General features: G+C 44.6%; 1 protein-coding gene across 5 annotated transcripts in view; it reads left to right on the top strand.

The window, feature by feature from the left end:
* Nucleotides 1–25125, top strand: part of kif26ab (kinesin family member 26Ab) — a 287692-nt gene extending 262567 nt beyond the window's left edge. For 4 of the 5 annotated variants that reach the window (XM_072489859.1, XM_072489874.1, XM_072489888.1 and 1 more), the window contains 4 exons: nt 20639–20832; nt 21333–21356; nt 21505–21655; nt 23678–25125. In XM_072489859.1, coding sequence (XP_072345960.1) covers nt 20639–20832; nt 21333–21356; nt 21505–21655; nt 23678–23856 — 548 coding nt within the window. In that variant the 3' untranslated portion in view covers nt 23857–25125. The remainder of the gene's footprint in view (nt 1–20638; nt 20833–21332; nt 21357–21504; nt 21656–23677) is intronic. The other variant, XM_072489866.1, reaches the window with a different exon arrangement.
* Nucleotides 25126–26090: the final 965 nt, after the last annotated feature.

Genomic DNA, 26090 nt, shown 5'->3' with positions numbered 1-26090 from the left:
TTTTCACAATCTACAATTTCCGGTTGTCCAAAGGGAATTAACCATGGATCGTTTTGGATTGGGAGAAAAAGAAAAAGGCTCCTCTCACATCTGGATATCTGAAAGCACTTGATGATGGTGTATTTCTGAAGTGCAATCACTGTTGCAATGTAGGAAACACAGTAGCCAGATTGTACACAGCAAGATCCCATTTTGTATTGCAATCACTGTTGCAATGTAGGAAACACAGTAGCCGAGATTGTACACCGCAAGATCTCATGAGATAATGATCATATAATCTGCTTCAGTGATGCTGCTTGAGAAATAAGTATTGGCCAGGCCCCCGGGATAATTCCCCGGCTCTTCTTCGAATGGTGTCATGCGATAATTTATATCCACCTGAGAGGGCAGACAGTAGCTTGGTTTGGCATCTCGTCTGACGGTGCAGCACTCCCTCAGACCTTCAACCTTCTGACACAGGGACGAGAGTGCAATGACTGAGCGAAGGCTGACACCTACTTGATTAGATTTCTCATAATCCAGGGCAATGTGTCAGTGAGGTGAAGTAATTCCGAGCAGCTGATATTGCCTCCATAGCAAGTCAAGGCGGATGATGTGATTCCATTGCCTTTTGCAGTTAAGCTGCCAAAAGAAATTAATTATGTTTTCCAGATTACTCTGTCACACACAGATTCAAAAAAAATTTTGATGTGATGATTTAATGAATTGACTATATAGGCTTCCATCTTGAGAAATACTTTTAGATTTGAATGAAAGCAATTCAGGGTTGTTATTTGTGCGTTAGATATTTAGGTTTTCATCACATCAACCACAGATAAGAGCATCTCTGATTGCTTCCTTGCAACACTCCACCGACATCCCCCTTCTGTAGCCCAACCATTCATTCATTCCCCCACCCTCGGAAAAAATAAATCCCCCAACTGACTAACAACTACACATTCAAAACCTCTTTTGCAGTTTTGTTTGTCATAAGATTCCTGCAGCTATTGATTTTTTTAACCACATAATCACCCCATCATTGATGCCCTGGTCACCTATAAAACCATTACACTCTCTCACCCTCGTTATTACCCTAGGCATGGCTCTCTTTGCCACTTCCTTGAGTCCAAGGGATGCAGTAATGGTTGATAATTGATTTAATCATTTGTTGCCAGATCTGGCTGGACCACATAAAGCACTATTAGATCCTACTCTTTCTTCATAAGAACATAGCAACAAGAGCAGACCATTCAACCCCATTGAGCTCTGCCATTTAATATGATCATGGCTGATCGGAGACCTCAATGCCTTTTACACCCACTATCCCCATGACCCTTTATGTTAATCAGAAATCTATTAGTGTCTACCTTAATCATACCCAGTGACTGAGCTTCCACAGCCCTCTAGGGTAAAGAACTCCAAAGATTCATAACCTTCTGTGTAAAACAATTTCTCTTCATCTCGGTTCCTTGTTTAAAAATTATGCTCCCTGGTTCTACACTCCCCAACCAAATGAAACGTCTACCTGCAACTACCCTGTCTATTCCTTTAAGTATTTTGTTGAAACTACTTTCTTCATTGATTCATGGGATGTGGGCATTGCTGGCAAGGTCAACACCTATTGCTCATTAGAAATTGTCGTTGAAAAGGTGATGGTGTGAGTTGCTTATTGAACCATGCCAGACAATTTTAACACCCACAGTGCTGTTAGGGAGGGAGTTCCAGGTTTTTGACCCAGTGACAGTGAAGGAATGGCAATATTTTTCCAAGTCAGTCCAGTAGAAGGGGAACTTGCAAATGGTTGTCTTTTCATTCACCCTCCATCTTGACTTTCAAGGTGGTTGAACAGGACGTGACTCCAGTGTCACAAGACTCCACAGCAAGCTCGTCGACAGACTCCACAATTGCAGAAACGCATGACTTAGATGCGCAGTCCTTGCAGGAACAAGACCATGAGGGTCTAGCAACCTCCTCTGACCAACTAGCGGTAGACGATGCAAGTCTGCCATGCTCACGTAAACAGCAAGAAGGCTATAACAGTCTACCACACTCCACTGCACAGCAGGACGACCATGACGGTCTATCATGCTACAATGAAGGGCACAGCGCTGATGACTGTTCAAGCCCAAATGAAGACAAGCCAAATGAATCGCCTCTTCCAAGCCCGAAGAAAAAAGGATTATGCGCTGACCTTCAGGATCATTCTAGCCGAAGAGATATTAATAATGCTGCACAGTAACAGAAGGATGCTGAGGATTTGCTAAAGAAATTGCTTGTATGTCTAACTTGCAAGGAGCAGACTGAAAATTGCCTTTGCTTTAGTACGGATCGAAAAAATGGACAAGACATTGATCCTCATTTAATGGAAATAACACAACCTGAATCATATCTACAGCAGGGACAACTGTCTCCCTTCAACACAAAACCGCAAAGTCCCAACTACAGAGACCAGCAGTTAGTCAGTAATGATTCTTCAACCCCTGATGGGAATATTAATCGCATAGAACCTCTGCACACTCCACTGATAAATGAGCAGAACATTGGAGCAAGAAACCTGAGGTCACCAACATCGAGTAGCCAGATAAAGCACTTAAAACCCGCAGCAGTTTCAAGTGAACCAATTGTGCTCTCCAGTGATGGTGAAGATGCAGATAAGGTCGACCCAATTATCCATTGTACCACATTAACTCCAGAGATTAAGCATTTATGTCTGGGGAGTAGAATGTGGGCAATTGAGAACAGTAAAAGAGAGACTGTGACTGTGCCAGTCCCAGTAAAATCAGAGCCAGAGACTATGAAGGCATGTACATTAGAAAAGGATGCATATGAAGTAACTGAGAAGAAAATTGAAACGGTCTGTTCTTTGGAAACTAGTACAATGACGAAAGAAACATTGGATCTAACATTTGATGCCCTACATATGGGAGAAATTGAGGGAAATGAACAAGGTTTTGTAATGTCTGGGAAAAGATTTAAAATTCCAAAGAAGAAAAGCCCAAATGAAGGACAACGGCAAGACAATGACAGTCCACCCACATTGTTTGCACCACCAGATGAAAACTCTGACAATTTACCCAACCCTAGTGAACAGCAAGCAGCTACTGAGGATCTACCCACGGTATGTGAAACGAGTGACGACAGCATCCCACTTCCCATGCAAAAGGTGCAAAGTGACAGACCTCAGCCAGTGCGTACAGAGGCACTCGACGATCACGGTGAGACCACTGGTGACTCCGGTGACACCACACTACTTCCACCCTCAATTGCTCGAACGTCTCCACTAGTCAATGCATTCCTGCATGTTCCGACTCCAGACGTGCAGCTTCAAGAAACCTCAGCTGACTCCAGTGAACCTGCTAAGACTCCGGACGGGGAGCATCAACAAAAAACAGACCAGACTCCAGATGGGGAGCAACCAAATGCCGACTCTGATTCACGTAAGCCAGACTTTACTCCAGACAGGCAGTGTCGCAACCTCAGTGATGGCACGCTCAGGGTGACAGCAGATGCCACAACGACAGGAGATGGATCACGTGACAATCACACTGGGTCAGCAGTAACAAGCAGCAGCTACAGGCCAAGAGGAATACACCAATTTTCACCACAGCTATGCCCACACATTTGTTCCACACCGACAGTGCGGCCAATGACAGCTCATGCTGGACAAACCCAGTATTCAAGCCTGCAGCAGCCAGCAGTCTATGCAGCATATTCTCAAACAGGCCAGCACTATGGATTGCCCACTAATGGAATCAAGACCGAAGGAGGACTACCGCCAGCGCAATCTGCACTACAGACTGGATGTCTTAGTTACTGCCCAGGATTTGCTGCACCACAGCCTGGCCAGACAGCATATTCCTATCAGATGCAAGGTTCTAGTTTCACACCATCACCAGACATTGATGCGAGCAGCAATTCTGTCTCCAAATCGACATGCTTCAACGCTTCTCAGCAGAATCACCCTTCCAGGATAGCATGTGGCCAGAACCAGTATGCACAGTCTCATCCGACTTCAACATCTGGCACATCCATGACCTCCAATGATACTGTTGATGGTACCTCTTCAATGTCAACGACCTATCAGCTAAAAGATGCTATCCAACAGCACCACCACAAACATAAAAAGAAAAAGACTCCAAATCGGACAGCACAGTGATTCGACCACTTCTTGGTTCCTGTTGATGGCGTTCATAACCAAGAGAGACATTTGACCATGATGATTGATGGTTTATGGACTCACATGAATGATTTGGACTTATTGTTTAATCACCGTTCCCATGACTTGTATATACCTTACCTTCTCTACCTGTTCTTTGTTCATTTTTTCTTAAAGTGTACAAAAAATATGAACATCTAAAAAGGGGAGGATGTGGTGATGTGCATCACAGTAAATACATGTAGGCTAGACAGACACTAGAGGGAGCACCAGAAACATCACACACACACACTCAACCAATAGATAAGTTAGGTGGGAGGCGAGCAAGGGACATTCACGATACACAAGGAGGTAACACGACCACAGAGGGGGCATTACACCAACCCATACATAAAGGACACCACACACATGATCAGCCCTTTTGGCCAGCGGAGACAGTCAGTGAGGAGAGGCACAGGGTTGATTCATTATCACGCCCACCAAGTGGAAGACAGCAGCTGGTTAGTCAGTTTAGGTAGCTACAATAGGATTAGCAGTAGTGTCGAACTCAAGTTATAAAAGTGTACATAGTGTAAATAAATGAGTTGAAGTTATTTACACGTCTCGACCTTCCTTGACAAATGCAACACAAGGAAGCCGCTTATGTTACAAAGGAAACAACAAAACAGACACTACTCCTGCAGAGATGTCCCGGAGCTACGATATTTGGCTTCCAGCCGCCACAACCACCTTCCTTTGTGTCAGGTATGTCTCCAAGAATTGGAGCGTTTCCCACCTGATTCCCATTGATATCAGAGCTCCTTGATGCCAAGGGCAGTCACTCTGGAATTCAGCTCCTTTGTCCATGTTTAAACCATGGCTGTAGTGAGGTCTAGAGCTGGGTGACCCTGATGGAACCCAACTGGTCATCTGTGAGCCGGTTATTGGTGAGTAAGCTCCGTTGATAGCACCGTCGATGATGCCTTGCATCACTTTGCTGCTGATTGATATTGGACTGATGAGGTGATAACTTTTGCTTTTGGTAGACGGGATACGTCTGAGCAATTTTAGACATTGTCAGGTAGATATTGTAGCTGTGCTGGAACAGTTTGGCTAAAGATACGACTCGTTCTGGAGCACTACTCTTCAATACTATAGTCACAGTATTGGCAGAGCCTGTATTCTATGCAGTACCAAGTGTGCTTGTCCATTTCTTGATATCATGTGGAGTGAATAAAATTAGCTGCAGACTGGAATCCATGATGCGAGTGACCTCTGAGATAGTCTGAGATGAATCTTCCATTCAGCACTCCTGCATGCTACCATTTAGTGACTCATGAACAAGAACACCCAGGTCCCTTTGGAAATGCGCACTTCTAAACCTTTCACCATTGAAGAAAAATTCTGCCTTTTTGTTTTTTCTATCCGAGTGAATAACTTCACACTTACTCACATTATATTCCATTTGCCATGTTCTAGTCCGTTCACTGAGATGGAAATATTACAATTGATTCCCAGATCCAAATCATTTATTTAGATTGTGAACAGTTGTGGGTGGCACGGTAGCACAATGGTTAGCACAGTTGCTTCACAGCTCCAGGATCCCAGGTACGATTCCCGGCTTGGGTCACTGTCTGTGACGTTCTCCCCATGTGTGCGTGGGTTTCCTTCAGGTGCTCCGGTTTCCTTCCACAGTCCAAAGATATGCAGGTTAGTTGGATTGGCCATGCTAAATTGCGCCTTAGTGCGCAAAAAGGTTAGGTGGGGTTACGGGGTAGGGTGGAGGAGTGGGCTTAAGTGGAGTGCTCTTCCCAAGGGCCAGTGTGGACTCGGTGGGCTGTGGCCTCCTTCTGCACTGTAAATTCTATGATTCTATGATTCAATAATTCTTGCGGTACTCCACTAGTAACAGCCTGTCATCTTTTTATTACTATTCTCTGCTTTCTGTCTGTTAACCAATTCTCAATCCATACTAGTATATTTCCTCCAATCCCATGTGCTCTAATTTTATTTAATAACCTCCTGTGTGGGACATTATCAAAAGCCTTCTGAAAATCCAAAGACACCACATCCACTGGTTCTCCTTTATCAGTACTACAAGTAATATCCTCAAAAAAGCTCCAATAAGTTTGTCAAACATGGGGTGGGATTCTGTGATCTGGAGGCTAAGTGTTGATGCCGTCGGAAATGCCGTCGCGTTTCTCGACGGCGTCAACACGGCCTCAGGATCAGCAATTCTGGTCCCTACAGGGGCCAGCATGGCACTGGAGCGGTTCATGGCTCTCCAGCTGCTGATCCCGGCATGAACTGGGAGCCGAGGGATCCGCGCATGCGCAGTGGCACTGGCGCCAACGCGCGCAATCACAGTGGCTTCCTTCAACCCGCCGGCCCCGACGCAACATCGATTGATTACAGGGGCTGGCGTGGAGGAAAGGAGAGCCCCAGCCAGAGAGGCCGACATACCGATCGGTGGACCCCGATCGCAGGCCAGGCCACATCGGAGGCCTCCCCCGGGGTAGGACGCCCCCTCCTCTCCCACAGGCCACCCCCCGACCCTTCTACACCAAGTTCCCGCCAGCTGAGAGCGGGAGTGGATGGCGCCGGTGGGACTCAGCATTTTTACGACGGCCGCTCGGCCCATCCCGTGCCGAGAATCAGCAGGCCGGCCGCGTAGAGCGGCCCCCGACCGGCGCCGCGCCAACCACGCCGGCGCCAATGGCGCCGACTCTCCACTCCGTGGGAATCGCGTGCCGGCGTCGGGGCGGCTTGGCGGGATTCGCACTGGTCGCGGGGATTCTCCGGCCCGGCCCCGGGCTGAGAAAATCCCACCCCTGAGTTCCCTTTCATAAATCCCAATGTTGACTCTGTCCAATTTTACCATTATTTTCTAAAGTTCCAGTTGTAACATCCTTTATAATAGATTGTAACCTTTTCCCTTCTACTGACATCAAACTAACAGGTCTGTGGTTCTCCATTCTCTCTCTTCCTCCCTTCTTAAGTACTGGGGTTGCATTTGCTACTTTCCAGTTCGCAGGAACCTTTCCAGAATGTATAGAATTTTGAAGGATAACCACCAAACACCCATTATCTCTCTACCACCCCCTTCAATGCTCTGGGATGAAGTTCATCTGGTCCAGGGGTACCTGACAATGGCTTCTCTTTCCTCTCCTGCAGCATTACGTCAGATGTTCCCCAAAGATCTATCTCTCGCCTTCTCCTATTTCTCATTACATGCTGCCTTTCAGTGACATTACCCAAAATCATAGCGTTAATTTTCACATGCACACTGACGACATTCAGCTGTACCTTGCCACAGCCTCTTTTGACTCCACCACTGTAACTAAATGTCAGTTGCTTAATCAACGTATACTGGAGGAGCAGAAATTAAATGTCGGGAAGATTAAAGCCATCGTCTTCAATCCCTGCTGCAAATTCTGTTCCCTCATTTGCTTCTCCATCCCTCTCCCTAGTACCAATCTAAGACTGAACCAGACAGTTTGCAACCTTGGTGTCATATTTGACCTGAGGTGAGCTTTCAGCTATAGTGCCGTCACGAAGACTGTCTACTTCTGCCTGTGTAATATCACACAACTCTGCTTCTGCCTCAGTTCATCTGTTGTTGAAATATCCATACGTGTCCCCCCCCTAGAGTTGACCATTCTAACGCACACCGAGTCCGCCTCCCACATTCCACTCGCTGTAAACATGAGGTCATCCGCAACTTTGTTGCCCATGTCCTGAATGACACAAAATCCCGTTCACCCAATACTCCTGTGCTCGCTAACTTACATTGGCTTCCATCCAAGCAAGGCCTCAATTTTCACATTTTCATCCTTTTTTCAAGAAAAATGTTTTTATTGAGTTTTTGGTATACAAAACAAATATAAATAATGACAAACAGTGGGTGTTAAACAAGAGAATATAAGAAATAAAACTAAAACTATTTACACATAGATCAGCTTCGACTATTTACATAGATACATCACAGTTACCCCTTTATTTTTAAAAATTCTGTCCTTACAGAGTTTGCAGTGGCGAGTGTGGTCCCCTATGTTTCACTTCCCACCAGTTTTCTCTTTGCTTTTCTTCCCTTTGGTACAGGTTGTGTTGCACCTCTTCCCCCCCCCCCCCCTTACTTACTGTGCTGTGGCTATCCCCTCCTGATCTTTGGCTTCCTAATTGTTAGCTACAAACAGGTCCTGAAACAACTGAGTGAATGGCTCCCACGTTTTGTGGAAACCTTCGTCCGACCCTCGGATGGCGAATAACATTTTTCCATTTGGAGAAATTCAGATAGGTCGGACAGCCAGTCTGCAGCTTTGGGTGGTGCTGCTGACTGCCAGCCAGGGTATCCGTTGGGTTATCCGGCGGGCGATTCGGGAACCAGGCGAACAGCAACGGTGTGGGCATCCGTGCATTGTGCCCCGATGCAGCTGGAAGTACTTGGAGCTGGTGGTATTTTTCTGTAAGCTTGCCGTGGGAGCATTGTACAGGAGTTTCACCCAGGAGATGAAACCTGTTCCAAGCCCAAACTGCTCCAGTACCTCTATGATGTACTTGCACTCGACTCTGTCGAAGGCCTTCCCTGCGTCCAGGGAGACGATGGCCCTGGTGTTCTCTCCCCGGATGGAGTCATGGGGCGGGATTCTCCGGCCCCCTGCCGGGCCAGAGAATCGCCGGGGGGGAAGCGTGAATCCCGCCCCGACGCTAGCTGCCAGATTCTCCGGCGCCGTTTTTTTGGCGGGTGCGGGAATCGCGTCGCACCAGTCGGGGGCCGTTGGCAGTGCCCCCCCACCAACCCCCCGGTGATTCTCCGCCCCGCGATGGGCCGAGTGGCCGCCCATTTTCGGCCGTTCCCGCCGGCGTAAATCAAACCAGGTCCGGACCGGCGGGACCTGGCTCTGCGGGCAGCCTGCGGAGTCCTCAGGGGGGCGCAGGGGGATCCGGCCCCTGGGGGAGCCCCCACGGTGGCCTGGCCCGCGATCGGGGCCCACCGATCCGCGGGCGGGCCTGTGCCGTGGGGGCACCCTTTCCCTCCGCACCGGCCGCTGTAACGGTCCGCCATGGCCGGCGTGGAGAAGAACCCCCCTGCACATGCGCTGGGATGATGCCAGTACACGCTGGTGCACCCACGCATGCGCCAACACTCGCCGGCCGACGGAGGCCCTTCGGCACCGGCTGGCACGGCGCCAACCCCACCGGCGCCAACCTAGCCCCTGAAGGTGTGGCCTGACGCCGGAGTGGTTCACGTCACTCCTTGGCGCCGGAACGGCCCACCCCGCCGGTTAGGGGAGAATCCCGCCCATCATGTACAGCAGGCGCCTGATGTTCGATGTTTGCTGTCTACCCTTGACAAAGCCCGTCTGGTCTTCTGGTAAGCAGTCCTCCAGCTTTTTGGCTGGGATCTGGCCAAGTATTTTTGCGTCCACGTTTAGAGGCGAGATGGGTCTGTAGGAACCGCATTCTATTGGGTCTTTGTCTTTTTTAGGTGTCAGCAAGATTCAGTTTTGTGTTTCAGTGATTCAGTGTAGGCAGCAGTGTACCCCTTGCCAGCGAGTCTATGAATATCTCCCGCAGTTGAAGGGCCAATGCTGTCGCAAATCTTATATAGAAGTCCGCCAGGAAACCGTCCGGTCCCAGCGCCTTCCCCGCCTGCATGGAACTAATACTCCCAGTTCTAGTGGTGCTTCCCGGCCCCGTTTCCTGTCCTCCCCCACGACTGGCATGTACAGTCCACCAAGGAACTGCTTCATCCCCAAGTCCTCTGCTGGGTGTGGTGATATACATCACGGTAAATACACAAAGGGTTAATGTACATACACTACACAGAGCTAGACACTAGAGGGAGCACCAGAGACATGACACACAGACATTCAACCAATAGGTCAGTAAGATAGGACACGACCAATGGACATTCACGAGACATATAGAGGTGACACTACCACAGGCGGGCATTACACCAACCCATGTAAAAGGACACATCACACATGCTCAGTCTCTTTCCAGTGGAGACGCTCAGTGAAGACAGACACAGGGTTGATTGAACATCACTCCCACCACGTGGATTGTAGCAGACTGGTTCGTCAGTCTGAGTAGCTACAGAAGGATTAACAGTAGCGTCGAATCCAAGTAGGAGAATCGTTAACAGTAATAAATGTGTTAAAGCTATCTCCAAGTCTGAACCTTCCTTTGTCAGAGTGCACATCAAGGAAGCAGCTTCTGCTACGTCAAGAGCATAACAAAACTCTGGGGGGGTCCCAGGTGTACAGCCCCTGGTAGAAGGTCTCAAACGCTTTGATGACCGTGTCCGGTTCCACTACTGATTTGCCTCTGGTGTCCCTGATCTGTGCGAACTCCCTCTTGGCTGCCTGCTTTCTCAGCTGGTGCGCCAGCAGGCGGCTGGCCTTGTTTCCACGCTCATTTGGGTCCCCCATGCCTGGAGGAGTTGGTGCACTGATTCCTCGAGGAGAGCAGATCAAAGTCCATCTGTGGCTTTTTAAACTCCACCAGGGCAGGGCCTCGGAGTATCGCCTGTTTAATTCCAGTATGGAGTTGACTAGCTGTTGCCTAGCTGCCCTCTCTTCCCTATCTCTTTGTGCTTTATAAACGATAATTTCACCCCTGCTCACAGCTTTTAGCGCCTCCCAGAACGTGGAGGGTGAGACCTCCCCTTTCGGGTTATTAGGGCGGCAGGGTAGCACAGTGGTTAGCACTGTTGCTTCAAACACCAGTGTCCCAGGTTCGATTCCCGGCTTGGGTCACTGTCTGTGTGGAGTCTGCACGTTTTCCCTGTGTCTACATGGGTTTCCTCCGGGTGCTCCGGTTTCCTCTCACAAGTCCTGAAAGACGCGCTGTTAGGTAATTTGGACAGTCTGAATTCTCCCTTTGTGTACCCGAACAGGCGCCAAAGTGTGGCGACTAGGGTTTTTTCAGTAACTTCATTGGTGTGTTAGTGCAAGCCTACTTGTGACAATAAAGATTATTATTATTATTAATACACTCGTCTGTGGACTATGATATTTTCTCGCAAAAAGCCTCGTCGGCCAGGAGGGCCGTGTCCAACCTCCATAGGGGGCATTGGGCACGGCCTATCTATAACCTCACATCCATATAATATGGAGCATAGTCGGTGTTATGGGCCAGGGTTTAGAGAACCCCAAAGTGTATCATGGAGTTCACCTGACCTACAACTTTTAATAGATTGTGGTATGGGAGCACACGACCCACTCTACAGGTGTGGTACAGCAGAAATGGAAAAGTATTTTTTAAAGCAAAACAATGTTTATTCTATGAACTCAAGTTAACCTTTTTAAAACATACAGTGAACATCTTAGCAACCATTAATTCAAATACAACCCCCAAAGACTACAACACTAAGTAATCCTTTCAACTTTCCTTTTAACATCCATATGACTTAAAAACAAAACCTTTAGCAGAAGCACATCAGGTTAAAGTCACTACTGAAAACATATATAATTCTGAATTCACCAAATGATCAAGAGATAGTCTTTTAATGGCAGAGAGAACAGCAGTACACCAGCTTGGTCTGGCTTCAGCTCCAACATCTGAAAACGAAACTAAAACACACCCTGCAGCAAACACCCTAAAACAAAAGTAAAAAGCTGACAGACAGCCCAGCTCCACCCACTCTCTGACATCACTGCAGTAATAAACACCCATTTCTTAAAGGTACTCTCACTACAGATATTTATATACACACCCATCTATAAACACCCATTTCTTAAAGTTACTCTCACATGACACGTCCCCCAAGAAAAAAACCCCCATCAACTTCAAGATGGTTTCATTTTTCACCTTTTCACTATCCTTTAAAAAATGCACGCAGTAAATAGACATTTTTGTTTCAAAAAACAACACACGCAAACAGGTATAATAATATAGTCCATTTTTCTTTTGTTCGTCTTCCTCCAACTGGAATTCTTCTCGATTGACAGTCTCTTTGAACAAGAAGGTCTCTGCACGATCCATCCATTCCTCTACGCCTCGGCATTTCTCTTTAAAGTCAGATACTTTAGTTCAATCTGATCACAGAGCCCCTTGTAATTCTCCAACACAGGAGCATTGGTTATCACAGCTTTCAGGCAGTCAAACGTTTTCGACGTTTCTTCAGCAAGTCCATCAGTGGAGCAATCATGCTACAAAACTTTTTCACAAATGTTCGATCAAATCCACTCATGCCAAGAAATCGCATTATTTCCCTTCGTCTTGAGGGTATCAGAAACTCTTCAATAACTGTTGGTTTCACATCCCGTGTGACCACTTGACCCTGTCCGATTGTATGGCCAAGGAAAGTGACTTGGGCTTTTCAAAATTCACTTCTGGCTAGGTTTATCACCAAACCAGCCTCCCGAAGTCGATCGAATAACTCCATCAGATGTTTTAAATGTTCTTTCCATGTCTGGCTGAAAATTACCAGATTGCCGATGTATACCACACAATTGGATATTCCTGAAAAAACTGTTAGTTAACCACGTTGAAATGTGGCTGGGGCGTTTTTCATGCCAAATGGCATAACTTTGAATTGGTATATACCATCTGGAGTCATAAAAGCTGAAATCACTTTTGCCGCTTCGGATAAAGGTACCTGCCAGTAACCTTTAAGTAAATCCAGTTTGGAAATAAAAGTTGATTGTCCCACTTTCTCAATGCAATCTTCCAAACGTGGGATAGGATAAGAGTCCGCTCTTGTAACTGCATTAACCTTTCTATCGTCCACAAACAACCATTGGGTACCGTCTGGTTTAGGTACCATCACTATGGGTGAGCTCCATTGGCTGTAACCCACTTCAATTATGCAATTTTTAAGCATACTCTCAATCTCTTTGTTAACCTGTGCCAATTTTAAAGGGTTAAGTCTGTATGGATGTTGTTTGATTGGAACAGCATTTCTCACATCTACATCATGTATAGCCATTTTAGTACTTCCCAATTTATCTCTACAAACTTGCCCACGTGATATCAATAACTCTTGCAGGTCAGTCCGTTTTTCCTCTGGAAGGTAACTCAACAATTTATCCCAAATTTTAAGAACATCCTCGTTTCCAATTTAATTTGAGGTATGTCACATTCACAGTCATCTGGATTTGGTTTGTCACTTTGAGTTAGAATCATTAAAACCTCCTTTTTCTCTCCTTCCCATTCAAAGTACCTTTTAAGCATATTCACATGACACACTCGGTGAGTTTTCCTTCTATCTGTTGTTTTTACCACATAATTCACCTCACTTAATTTCCTTTCAATCTGATAAGTACCACAAAACCTAGCTTTTAAAGGCTCACCTACCACTGGTAACAATATTAAAACTTTATCTCCACTGGCAAAACTACGAAATTTGGATTTCTTGTCCGCTACCCGTTTCATCACATGTTGTGCAACTTTTAAATGTTGTCTCGCCATTTCACCTGCTCTATTTAATCGTTCCCTAAAATTTGACATGTAATCCGATAATGTAATTTCTGATTTCTCACTCACCAATTTTTCATCAATTAGTTTAAGTGGTCCTCTTACCTCAGGACCAAAAATTAGTTCAAAAGGACTGAATTTGGTTGACTCATTTGATGCATCCCTAATTGCAAACAGTACGAGTGGAATTCCTTTATCCCAATCCTCTGGATAATCTTGACAATAAGCCCTCAACATTGTCTTTAATGTCTGATGCCACCACTCTAACACTCCCTGCGATCCTGGATGGTACGCAGTTGATTTAAATTGTTTTATTCCTAAGCTATCCATAACTTCCTTGAAAAACCTTGAGGTAAAATTTGATCCTTGATCCGATTGTATTTCTGTGGGTAATCCATATCTAGTAAAGAATTTAAGTCACTCCTCCACAATCTTTTTAGCTGTAATATTATGGACTGGAATGGCGTCTGGAAACTAGCAGACACATCCATTATCGTCAAAAGATAGTTTTTGTTTTAGGAAGCGGTCCTATGCAATCAATTAGGACCCTTGTAAAAGGTTCCTCAAATGCTGGAATGGGTATGAAGGGCGCTGGTTTTATCACTGCTTGAGGTTTCCCTATCACTTGACATGTGTAACATGATTGACAAAAATTAACTGCATCTTTATGCAGTCCAAGCCAATAAAAATGTTTTGGGATTTTAGCTTGAGTTTTCCTTATTCCCAAATGACCTCCCACTGGTACCTCATGTGCAACTCGCAACACCTCTTTTCTATACCCTACCGGCAATACTGCTTGATGAACTTCTGCCCATTTTTCATCCGCCTGCATATGTACAGGTCTCCATTTTCTCATCAAGACATCACTTTTACGGTAATAACACTCTGGTATACACTCAGATTCCTCTTCCGTGTATACTTTCTAATACATCCGTTTTATTTCTATATCTTTTTGTTGTAACTCCGTCAATTTTCCTGAACTAAAAATATCCGCCTCATTCTCCACCTGTTTTTGTTCTTTTTCAACCATCTGATCAAATATCGTTTCTGATAATTACACTTCAACTTCATCTTCACTCTTTGATTTATCCTCTTGTCTTAACCTATGAGTTTGCGACCTTGTTACTACACAATCCAGAAAAATCCCAGGATAGTCGTACTTCAACACTTCAGTTGTCTGATTTTCCACTGGCTTATCAACCACAGTAGGAATCATTCCCACCTGCGATCCAACTATATTATTACCCAAGATAAACTGTATTCCTGGACAAGATAGGTTCTCTATTACTCCTACTACCACTTCACCACTCTTCACTGGACTTTATAATTACCTTATATAATTGAACACTACTCCTCTCACCCTGAATTCCACATATTACCACCTTTTCTGGCAACATTCTTCCCAAACTACATAACTCCTCATCTCTTACCATTAAAGATTGACTAGCTCCCATATCTCTTAAAATTGTGACTTCTTTACCTGCTCCTCCTGATACACATGAGTAAACTTTACCCACACAAGCAAATTCTTTAAAGAGATCTGGCACCTTCTTATCAATCACTTCTTGATCAGGCTGTACAATCTTTTGCACCTCCTTTGCTTCACTTGGGCTTTCCTTTACCACTTTAACAAACCCTAATGACTTATCCTGTTTTACCACATCAGCCTTCCCAGTGCTTTTCTTCAACCACCAACACTGTGACTTTACATGGCCTAGTTTATTACAGTGAAAACATTTGAAATTTTTCACTTCTTTTCCACCGTCCTGGATTTCTTTTTTAGTCTGAGGTACACTCTCCTTATGATCTCCCATCAGATCACCTTTACCTTTACCACTTGAGTATTTCTCACGCCTCCAGTTTCTATCCTTCACAGGCTGAAACTGATGTCGGAAACCATGCTTTGATTTATGAACTAATTCATAATCGCCTGCTATTTCTGCTGCTAATCTCGCAGTTTTAACCCTCTGCTCTTCCACATGAGTTCTCACTATATCAGGAATTGAATTTTTAAACTCCTCCAAAAGCATAATTTCTTTGAGAGCTTCATACGTTTGATCTACTTTCAAAGCCCTTATCCACCTATCAAAATTACTCAGTTTGATCCTTTCAAACTCTATGTATGTTTGACCAAATTCTTTCCTTAAATTTCTAAACCTTTGTCTGTCGGCTTCAGGCACGAGTTCATATGCACCTTAGATGGATTTTTTCACCTCCTCATACATCTCAGATACCTCCTCCGGTAGTGATGCAAACACTTCACTAGCCCTACCTACCAGATTTGTTTGAATCAGTAATACCCACAAGTCCAGTGGCCATTTCATTTGTTTAGCTACCTTCTCAAATGAAATGAAAAAGGCTTCTACCTCCTTCTCTTCAAACCTTGGCATTGCTTGGACATATGTAAATAGATTCCCACCAAGCCTTCGACTTTGACGCTCTTTCTCACTATCCTCATCACTATCAACCAACTGTACGTTTCCCTTTACGTCTGCCAATTATAACTGACTGTTATGTTTCATGGCCATTTTCTGAAGTTCAAACTCTCTCTCTTTAACTTTTTCCCTGATCTGTATCTCCTTTCTCTTTCTTTTTGTTCTGCTAGGGCTATTCTTTCTGTTTTCCTTTCTTCTCTCTCTACTTCCTCTCTCTCTATTTCTCTTTCGTTTTCCTCTCTCTCTCTTTCGTATTCAAGCTGCTTTAATGCTTTCTCATGTTCCATTTGTTTAATTTGTAAGTGAATTTTTGCCATTTCAAATGAGTCAAATTGTATTTCAGGCAACTTTAAATGCTTAGCCACCACCATAATTACCTCATCTTTTCGCATTTTGTCAGGTAATGTCAACTGCAATGTTTTTGCCAAATCTAACAGTCTGCTTTTAGTCTCTGTCCGTAAGGTACTGCGTGTGACCGTCTCCACCCCCAAAAAACTTCAGAGCCTCTGAAAGAGCCATTGTCCACAACACATTCCCTACTTAAACTAAAATACCACACCTGGAAAGCACCCACAATATGCTCACCCCTCACTGTTTTTAAGTTCACTAAGCCACTCCAACAGATAGACTTTTATCCCCCTCGAGCTCCCAATTTGTTATGGGCCAGGGTTGAGAGAACCCCAAATTGTATCATGGAGTTCACCTGACCCACAACTTTTAATAGATTGTGGTATGGGGAGCACACGGCCCACTCTACAGGTGTGGTACAGCAGAAATGGAAAAGTATGTTTTAAAAGCAAAACAGTGTTTATTCTATGAACTCAAGTTAACCTTTTTAAAACATACAGTGAACATCTTAGCAACCATCAATTCAAATACAACCCCCAAAGACTACAACACTAAGTAATCCATTACGCTTCCCTTTTAACATCCATACGGCTTAAAAACAAAACCTTTAGCAGAAGCACATCAGGTTAAAGTCACTACTGAAAACATTTATAATTCTGAATTCACCAAATGATCAAGAGATAGTCTTTTGATGGCAGAGAGAACAGCAGTACACCTGCTTGGTCTGGCTTCAGCTCCAACACTGAAAACAAAACTAAAACACACTCTGCAGCAAACAGCCTAAAATGAAAGTAAAAAGCTGACAGACAGCCCGGCTCCACCCACTCTCTGACATCACTGCAGTAATAAACACCCATTTCTTAAAGGTACTCTCACTACCGATATTTATACACACACCCATTTATAAACACACATTTCTTAAAGTTACTCTCACATGACATTGGAGATTACAATCGTGAGATTTCTAGCCCTGGAAGCACCGATTTCCCCACTACAAAGAAGTCAATCCATGAATAGACATTCTGTACTTGGCAGAAGAAGGAGAACTCCTTCTCCCCTGGGTGGGTGAATCGCCATGGATCCACCACCCCATCTGCTACATGAATAGGTTGAGTTCCTTCGCCATGTTGGAGGCCTTTCCAATTTTGGGGTTCGTCCTGTCAATCTGTGGATCCTGTACACAGTTAAAGTTCCCCCCCCCCCCTCCCCTCCCCACCGATGATCAATCGGTGCGAATCTATGTCGGGGATTTCTGCCATGGTCTTCTTTGTAAACTCCGTGTTGTCCCAGTTGGGGGTGTACATGTTAAAGAGGCCTACTGGTGCCCTGTCTAGGACACCGCTGACCGTGATGTACCGCCCCCCTGGGTCCATAACCGTCTTTGTCGCCATGAACATCATCCGCTTATTTAGCAAAATGGCTACCCCCCGACCCTCGCCCCGTAGCAGGAATGGTAGGTCTGTCCCACCCAGCCCTTTCTTACCCGCAGTCGGTCCTTCTCCCTCAGGTGTGTCTCTTGGAGGAAGACTGTTGGCTTTTATGTTTTTCAGATGGGTGAAGACTCTGGATCTTTTCACTGGGCCGTTAAGTCCCCTGACATTCTAGGTGACTATCCTGATGGTTTTTTTGTCCCCCCGCTCCTGTGAGATCCACCATACTTACCTGGTGGACGTGCCCCTGCACTCAGGGGTTTTCCTTTGTCCAGGGGGCACCAAAATGGCCACCAATTGTGCGTTCGCCATGTGGATGAATCCCTGCACTCTGGGGTTTCCCTTTATCCAGGGACATTCCCAAGCGTTTGCTTGCAGCACCATTTTGTTTCAAGTCACCACATGTGGCCTATTGTAGCCAGTCTAATGCCCTCCCATCTTTCTTCGTCTATTTCCCCCTTCTGATGTCTTCCCTCCCCCCACCCCCCGTCTTCTTTGCCTTGTGTCACGACCAGCCTTACCACCTCCTTATCCGGTCGCTTTGGTCCATTGCAGCCCTCTCCAGATCTTTAATTGTTGCTTCCTGGGCCTCCAGTCTCCTTCCGGCTTTGTCCAGAGCCACCTACATGGCCGGCAGAGCTTCAGCCCCCGCTTCACCGCAGCTTGTCTGTCCGATTTTGTTTCTTCTTGGTGTTCCTTCAATTCTCTTGAGAGGAAGATCCTCCACCAATCCCCTGGTATAACGGGGTGGGGGGGATGTCTCGTGCGGTGAGTGGGTTCCTGTTGCTGTGGCAAAGTCCTGAGTTTCGCTGCCTCGTGCGCCGGTCGGTTCAGCCGATTGCCGTTTGTCCAGGTTTTTTTCCACCCCTGGTCTCCACTCGTCCTCTGGACTGGCAGTTGTTCGGCATCCTTACTTCTTTCTTCATTTTATTAGTGGTGAGGGGATGATTTGTATTGTTTACAGGCATTATTCGAGCAAAAGGTGCCTATTTTTCAAGGTCGCGGGAGGAGAGCCCCTGATGTGCGATATCTCAGCCCATCCCCATCACCGGAAGTCCTTTCATCCCTTTTTTTAAGTTCCTCTTTATCCCTGTAATCGTCTACAGCTCCACAATCTTTCATGATATCTGGATTCATCTAATTCCAGCCTCTTGAGTAGCTTATTCTGGTGGACCGACCATTAGCTGTCTAGGTCCTAAGCTCTGAAATTCCATCCCCCCTTACCCCCTTCCACCTGTCCTCCTCCTTCCTTTACGATGCTTCTTAAAACCTTTTTTCACCGAGATTTTGGCCATCTGCCCGATTATCTTCTTATGAGGCTCAGTGTTAGACATTGCTTCATAATACTCCTGTGAAGTGCCTTGCGATAGTTTATTCCATTAAAGGTGTTATATACTAGTTGTTGTTCCAGAAATAGGTGGAAAGGGGAGAAGAAAGGGTATGGGTGGCACGGTAGCACAGTGGTAGTATAGTGGTTAGCACTGATGCTTCACAGCTCCAGGGTCCCAGGTTCAATTCCCGGCTTGGGCCACTGCCTGTGCGGAGTCTGCACATTCTCCTCATGTCTGCGTGGGTTTCCCCCGGGTGCTCTGGTGTCCTTCCACAGTCCAAAGATGTGCGGGTTAGGTGGATTGGCTATGCTAAATTGCCCTGAGTGTCCAATAATGTCAGCTGGGGTTATTGAGTTGCGGAGACAGGGTGGAGGTGTGGGCTTAAGTGGGGTGCTCTTTCCAGTGCGGACTCGGTGGGCCGAATGGCCTCCTTCTGACTGTAAGTTCTATGATCTATGATCTATGAGGAGTGGGACTAATTGGGCAGTTCTTTCAAAGAGGGTGGAAAGGCCTCTATTCCATATGATTCGATGATACATGAAATGCTTCATCATATAATTTATAGTGCAGAAGGAGGCCATTCGGCCCATCGAGTCTGCACTGGCTCTTGGAAAGAGTACCCTACCCAAGGTCAACACCTCCACCCTATCCCCATAACCCAGTAACCCCACCCAACACTAAGGGCAATTTTGGACACTAAGGGCAATTTATCATGGCCAATCCACCTAACCTGCATATCTTTGGACTGTGGGAGGAAACCGGAGCACCCGGAGGAAACCCACGCACACACGGGGAGGATGTGCAGACTCCGCACAGACAGTGACCCAAGCCGGAATCGAACCTGGGACCCTGGAGCTGTGAAGCAATTGTGCTATCCACAATGCTACCGTGCTGCCCTTATGCACCAGTATAATTGATATCATAGATTATCATAGAATTTACAGTGCAGAAGGAGGCCATTCGGCCCATCGAGTCTGCACCGGCTCTTGGAAAGAGCACCCTACTCTATCCCCATATCACAGTATCCCCACCCAACACTAAGGGCAATTTTGGACACTAAGGCAATTTATCATGGCCAATCCACCTAACCTGCACATCTTTGGACTGTGGGAGGAAACCGGAGCACCCGGAGGAAACCCACGCACACACGGGGAGGATGTGCAGGCTCCGCACAGATAGTGACCCAAGCCGGAATCAAACCTGGGACCCTGGAGCTGTGAAGCAATTGTGCTATCCACAATGCTACCGGGCTGCCCCACAAGCTTTCCAACATGTTAAAGATTTTGATAACAGAGTATGAATTACATTTCTATAGATTTATGGCTGACCCATAAAATTTGACTTTGTTGTGGAGAGCGTGCAATCATAGTTCAGGCGTCAAGGTGAAGGCATTGCCTTCACACTTCCCGGCTTGCTCGCCTGGCCTGAATGAGCTTTTGCCACAAAATCTTTCTAATTTTGTTGAAAGGTTGTTCTTTTCTAAGTGTTGTGGGTCAACAGGAATCTCGCAAGAAATCTGTAGTTTAATAAACAACGGTTCTAATTTTTTAATTCTAGGTACCCAGCGCCGTCGGTTGATTCCAGCCCCTCTGCCCGACACTTCCTCCTTGGGAAGAAAGCCAGCCAGCACCACTGGGCAATGGGTGGACTTGCCACCTCTGCCAGGCACCTTGAAGGAGTCGTTTGAAATTAAGGTTTACGAGATTGATGATGTGGAACGGTTACAGAGACACAGGCAGGAGGAGAATGAGGTCAGTACATTTAGTACAACAAGTTTAGACAATCTAAATTATGGTATCAGTGAGGAATGGCTGCTTAAATAGAGACAGAGCACAATTGCATCCAGGAGATTGACTGCAATTAAATTACTATAATTATTAATTTTACAACGCATATGTTGGAGTGCCCTTACAAAGAGGAGATAAAAATAATTACTATTCACAATTAATCATGCTTAGCACGGAAAGGTGGTGTAACTGAAGAAAATTTATGAATATATTATGAATGAACCTTTACTGTCTTTGCCTACTTTATCAAACTTTATAGCCATTCTATGCCAGGATCATTAACTCCTTTACAGATGAGGAAAGGTGGGCTCTTTGAAATTATAATGCATCAGCAGTATTATAATCTGATGTGTTCCCAATTAACTAAGGATTATGCACAATACCTACGGTCATCTTTCCGCAGACTTTGACACCTTAATTTTTTTTTTCCCTTTCTTCCTCGTTCTTTGTCATTAATGCCGTAGGAACCTTTCCAAGATGTTGACAAGGTGAGGACCTCTTGCTGATTTCTTGCGCTCAATCCATTTTGTTCCCTTTGTGATTTCATCAAAATGCTTAAAACCTAAAGAGTTGGAAAATTCCAAACAATTTGCAGTTATTCTGTTTGACCTGCAACAATTTTGTGTGTGCTGACAGGGCCTGTTGTACGTCAACACGAAACTGAAGATTCTGGAGAAGCGACAGCAACGCATCAGGGAACTAAAGGCAAAGCATGAGTTATTGATAAAGGAATTGGAGGATACAAAGAGCAGGCTAATGATGGATCCTGAGAAGTGGAAATCAGAGTGTAAGTATACCAGATAGCATTCTCTACTAACAAACCAACAGAATGGGCAAGGGAACATAGATGTGCATTCTTTATATCAATGTAAAGTTGATTTACTTTGCAATCAAAATGCAAATCGTAACTTAAGCAGCAAATATACGATGATACGCTGGGTGTGAAATATGCACACATGTATCGAACCCCAGGAGGGAAACTGAATAGATAAAAACGGCATGCCTAATTGATTCTTTGGTTTTGGAAAATCATCATATCATGGACTGGTGATTTCAGGTGCAAACCTCCGTCTTAGTAAGCATTCACTTGTCAATACGTAAGGAACAAACTGAGGGTTTTATGTAAATGTGGTCAATCTGGTAGATTGTTTCACAGTGAAAGAGCTCTCATGCAGACATCAACAATGAGCAGCAAAGAGAACAGTTTAAACATTAATACTGCACGTAAGGTGGACAGTCAAACATTCTTAATCCAAGAGATCAATTATGATTTTGAAAGAGAACTCTGAAATCTGGAGACTGGGGGAGCAGATATACAATTGGGTGCCGGAGAAACAATTACAGGGGGCAATACTCGAATGGGTCTGGTGTTGGTGTTGTCACTTGCTCCTCCCGGATGGATTTCACTGCCGTTGTCAGCTCTCATGCTTTTTAGATGGCACACATCAGGATTAAGTAATAGCCCTCAGAATCTGATGAAACATGTCGAAACATAGCACCCGGCTGGAATGGAAAAGGGTCCTTAACAAAATATTGAAGAATTGTGATGCATTGAACGTATTTATCTTGCAAACTAATCGTGAAAAGTAGTGTTGCTAATTTGATACGCAATATATTCTACTCCCTGTTAATGAGTAATCAATGGATGAGGTATGCCAAGTCTTTTTATGTAACTGTTGCGCGGAAGATGAAGAATTCAAACATATTTACCCCACTTTGTGTATGTATAAGAGCCTTTATTTCCCATGCCATTGGTCTTCTGATTATTTGACCTGGATATACTGCATGGATAAAGAATAAAGCTAAATAGAATAAATAATTGAACGATGTTTCCTGCACAGTATAGAAAATATTTCCTTCAGCAAGTGATTCTACAAAGGATTTACTGTTCCAGGTTTTTGAAAAAAACTACCCCATGAATTTGTATTTTAAGAAAGGATTATCTCGAATTTATAATGGGTGGGTGTTGCTTGAACACCTGCTATAGATTCAATAGAAAATTGGCAGAGCTACCGAAGGAACGGATGTAAATGGTTAAAAATGTTCCTTTAGGACTTGACATCTCAGGTGTGTAATAGGTCCACGGAGGGAGAAGTCCCTTCACCAAAATCTCTTTTTACTAACAAAACCAACAGCAGTACGACCAGGTTCATTCAGCTTGCTGTCTACACCAGGAGTGCAGAGAATCTGACACTCCCTGTTATATACAAAGAAGAGGTTCCCTGATTGGCCCACTAATCAGGGAATTCGTATTCCAATTGGCCAATCCCAAAGGCCTGGTCTAAGTCATTACAGGTTGATATTGGTCTTTTGCCAAAGTTACACTAGGATTGGCCTGGTGCAAACTGTGTAATAAAAAGGAATTGAGCCCGTTTTTATCTCGCCTCTCCCGTACATATGCCAAAAGAGAAACTTTGCTAGACTCTCTGTCACGGTGAGCCGGGGTGTTGCCGTTGACCAATGCTTTTCCAATTGCCAATCTCAGCTGTGTCAATGAGCAGAGGTTAAGGACTGGGAGGAACAGGAGAAATCCTAGCCATTTGTGCCTGCTCTCATGCACCATTTAGTGGCTGATTACAGAAGACTATTGTCAGAGATTGTATCATGCCAACTCCTGCTGCAGATTAGTAAGTAGCTAAAGAGAAGGCAAGAAATGCATTTAAAAAAGTGATAAAGAAAAAGAGACTGATCGTCCACAGATGTTTCATATATTTGTTTAAAATGCATAAGTCATGGTTTTGAATTATAAATCCTTGTGCACTTGTCATCTGTTGTTTGCCTGATCTGCTTCCACTTTCTCTGCTAACAGTCGAGGTTGACCTGGACCTGGATAAAGAGTCCCTAGAGTACCTGGAGGCACTGGAAGAGGTAACAGAGGAGCTTGAACAACGTGTCAACCTATGCAAGGCAAGGATAATGATGGTGACCTGTTTTGATATTGGCGTGATCGCTGAAGTGAATGATGGACTGAGGGAAGTGCAAGTTTAAAGACGGCCACTACTGGGAAAGCAGAAAAACCAGGTCATTACACCGTGAAAGCAGCCAGCGCGTGAAGCAAAAAGATTTTTAAGGAATTCGGTTTGAGGGGAGTTTGGCGATGTGGAGACAGAGGAAGGTGGCAGAGAATGTTGAGAGAGAGCTGATGTGGTGACAGTGAATCTTGATGGTGAGCTGTGTAAATCAATACAGTGCCTCAGAGCTTAAACACAGTGAAAGCTTAAACTGTTCATGCGAACAATTTCCTTTCCCTGAAGGAAGAAAGAAGGCAACATAAACCAAGAAGAACAAAGAACTGAAAAACCTTAAAGTGCCTTTTAGATCCACTTGATTTATTTGCATTGGTGCTAGTAAAGAAACCAGCATACCTAAGTAAACACTGAAACAAATTGCTTATTTTATATTGTATATTGTAATTATATGACATATGTAAAAAATCCATTGTAGCAAAGCAATAAGTAAATTATGTTCACATCTCGGATTTTGCCTTCTTGTTTGGAGAGCCGTTTATATGTTTTCGATTGTGGAATATTCCCACGAGCATTAATATTCCACCGTATTCTGTTTTGTCAGCGTTTGTTTTTGAAGTTTCATTAATTGAGGCATATTATAAAATGAAATGATTTTTTTGGGAGATGTTTTTTATATGGAACCTTGTCTGTTTTTGAGCCACTCCTTTGTAAACACTGCTATTGAAGCAGAAGGGCGGAATGAAATTCCTAGTTTTTTAAACCAGTCATAAATAAATCAGTAGAGAGGTCACTGTGCCCAATAATGGGAGGTAGCGCAAACAGCAGCAATCCAGTGTCACCACAGAGTGACTCTGCATAGTGAATCCAATATTGTAAGTTATTGACGATTAAATTTATATACTCTTTTTTAGAAACCAAAAACAGGTTTACAAAATAATAACAGTATTGATTTCTGAAACGATTAATATGTTGTTTAAAAATATTGCATCTCAGGATTCTGCAAAATAGCAACAAATTTGATAGAAGAGCTATTTGAACATTGCATAAAAGTTTGTGTAAGTTTTTTTTTCTTTTTAGTACTGGACAGCAGCAACTATTGTGATGAATTATTGCCAAACTAAAACAATTTTGCGTGAAGAAATAATAAATACAGTATCACAATTCATTGTGAATGGTATTTTCTGACCATTTTATTTGTAAAAGGGTTTTTTCAGAATCTTTGTATAAATGTATATTATGGTAGTTGCATTAGCTTTTACTCTGTGAATAAATGACATGTCCACTGGTGTTAATGTTTCTGTTTCATAGTTCTAATTTCACAACGAGAGAGCGTTAAGATACATATTTAATATTGCACTGATAAAGATGATACAGCATTTTAAACCTATGCCTAGTTCTAGTTAAACTGTATTTTTATCTATTGTGAGTAACTGGAACAAAGTAAAATTCCTGACCACCTGAGATTAAGCTGAGATTAAGATCTGGGTGGAAATATTCTGTTCCCTTCTGTTGTTAACTTTTGGTTGGCTCTTAAATCGTAATTTGCTCTGTTTGTTTAACCTTTGCTCTAGAGTCGCCAGGTATCTTTATGATACCGCCACGAGGTTCAAGTTCAAGTAATGATCAGTAACTCAACACACCAATTAGTAAGATTCAAATCAAAACACATTTATTATACACAGTAAATCACTACTCATGCAAAAACTCTACTTCCTAGGCTATTCCTATCACTAAAAGGCCTATACTTAGCTTCGGACTGGCCCACCAGGTCAGGGGAACAAATGGCCTTTCGTTCAGGTCCTGAGTCTGCAGGATTCAAAAGCTGGTATGGGCTGGTAGCTAGGAGCACCTATCTCGTAGCGAGCATTGACTTGAGACTTACTTGGTTGGCGGCAGCGAGGCAGGTCACTGTCAAGTGTTGGTTCAAGTTGCTGAGTGATCCTGCCAAAGAAGGATGATTTGAACTTGGGCACTTTATAGTCCCCAGGGGCTTCCCGCCCTTCGGGGTGGACCTCGTACCTGGTTCCAAGTGATTGGACTACTTTCCGATCACTTGGATCGATTTCTCCAATGCTGGAGCGGTTCCCTGATCGCTGGGGGGTCCCTAAGTGTCCATTGGCCTCCCTTTGTCTTGGCTCCTGCTGGCACCGAGGAGTCTGGCTTGGCTTTATTCACCTTTACTGTTGCCATTGTGCCTGGGAATCTCACATTACTATGTAGATGGCTGCTGCATTACTATGCAGATGGCTGCTG

The sequence above is a fragment of the Scyliorhinus torazame genome, chromosome 2, assembly GCF_047496885.1.
Source record: "Scyliorhinus torazame isolate Kashiwa2021f chromosome 2, sScyTor2.1, whole genome shotgun sequence".
Lineage (NCBI taxonomy): Eukaryota > Metazoa > Chordata > Chondrichthyes > Carcharhiniformes > Scyliorhinidae > Scyliorhinus > Scyliorhinus torazame.
This window is presented reverse-complemented; position numbering and strand designations above follow the sequence as displayed.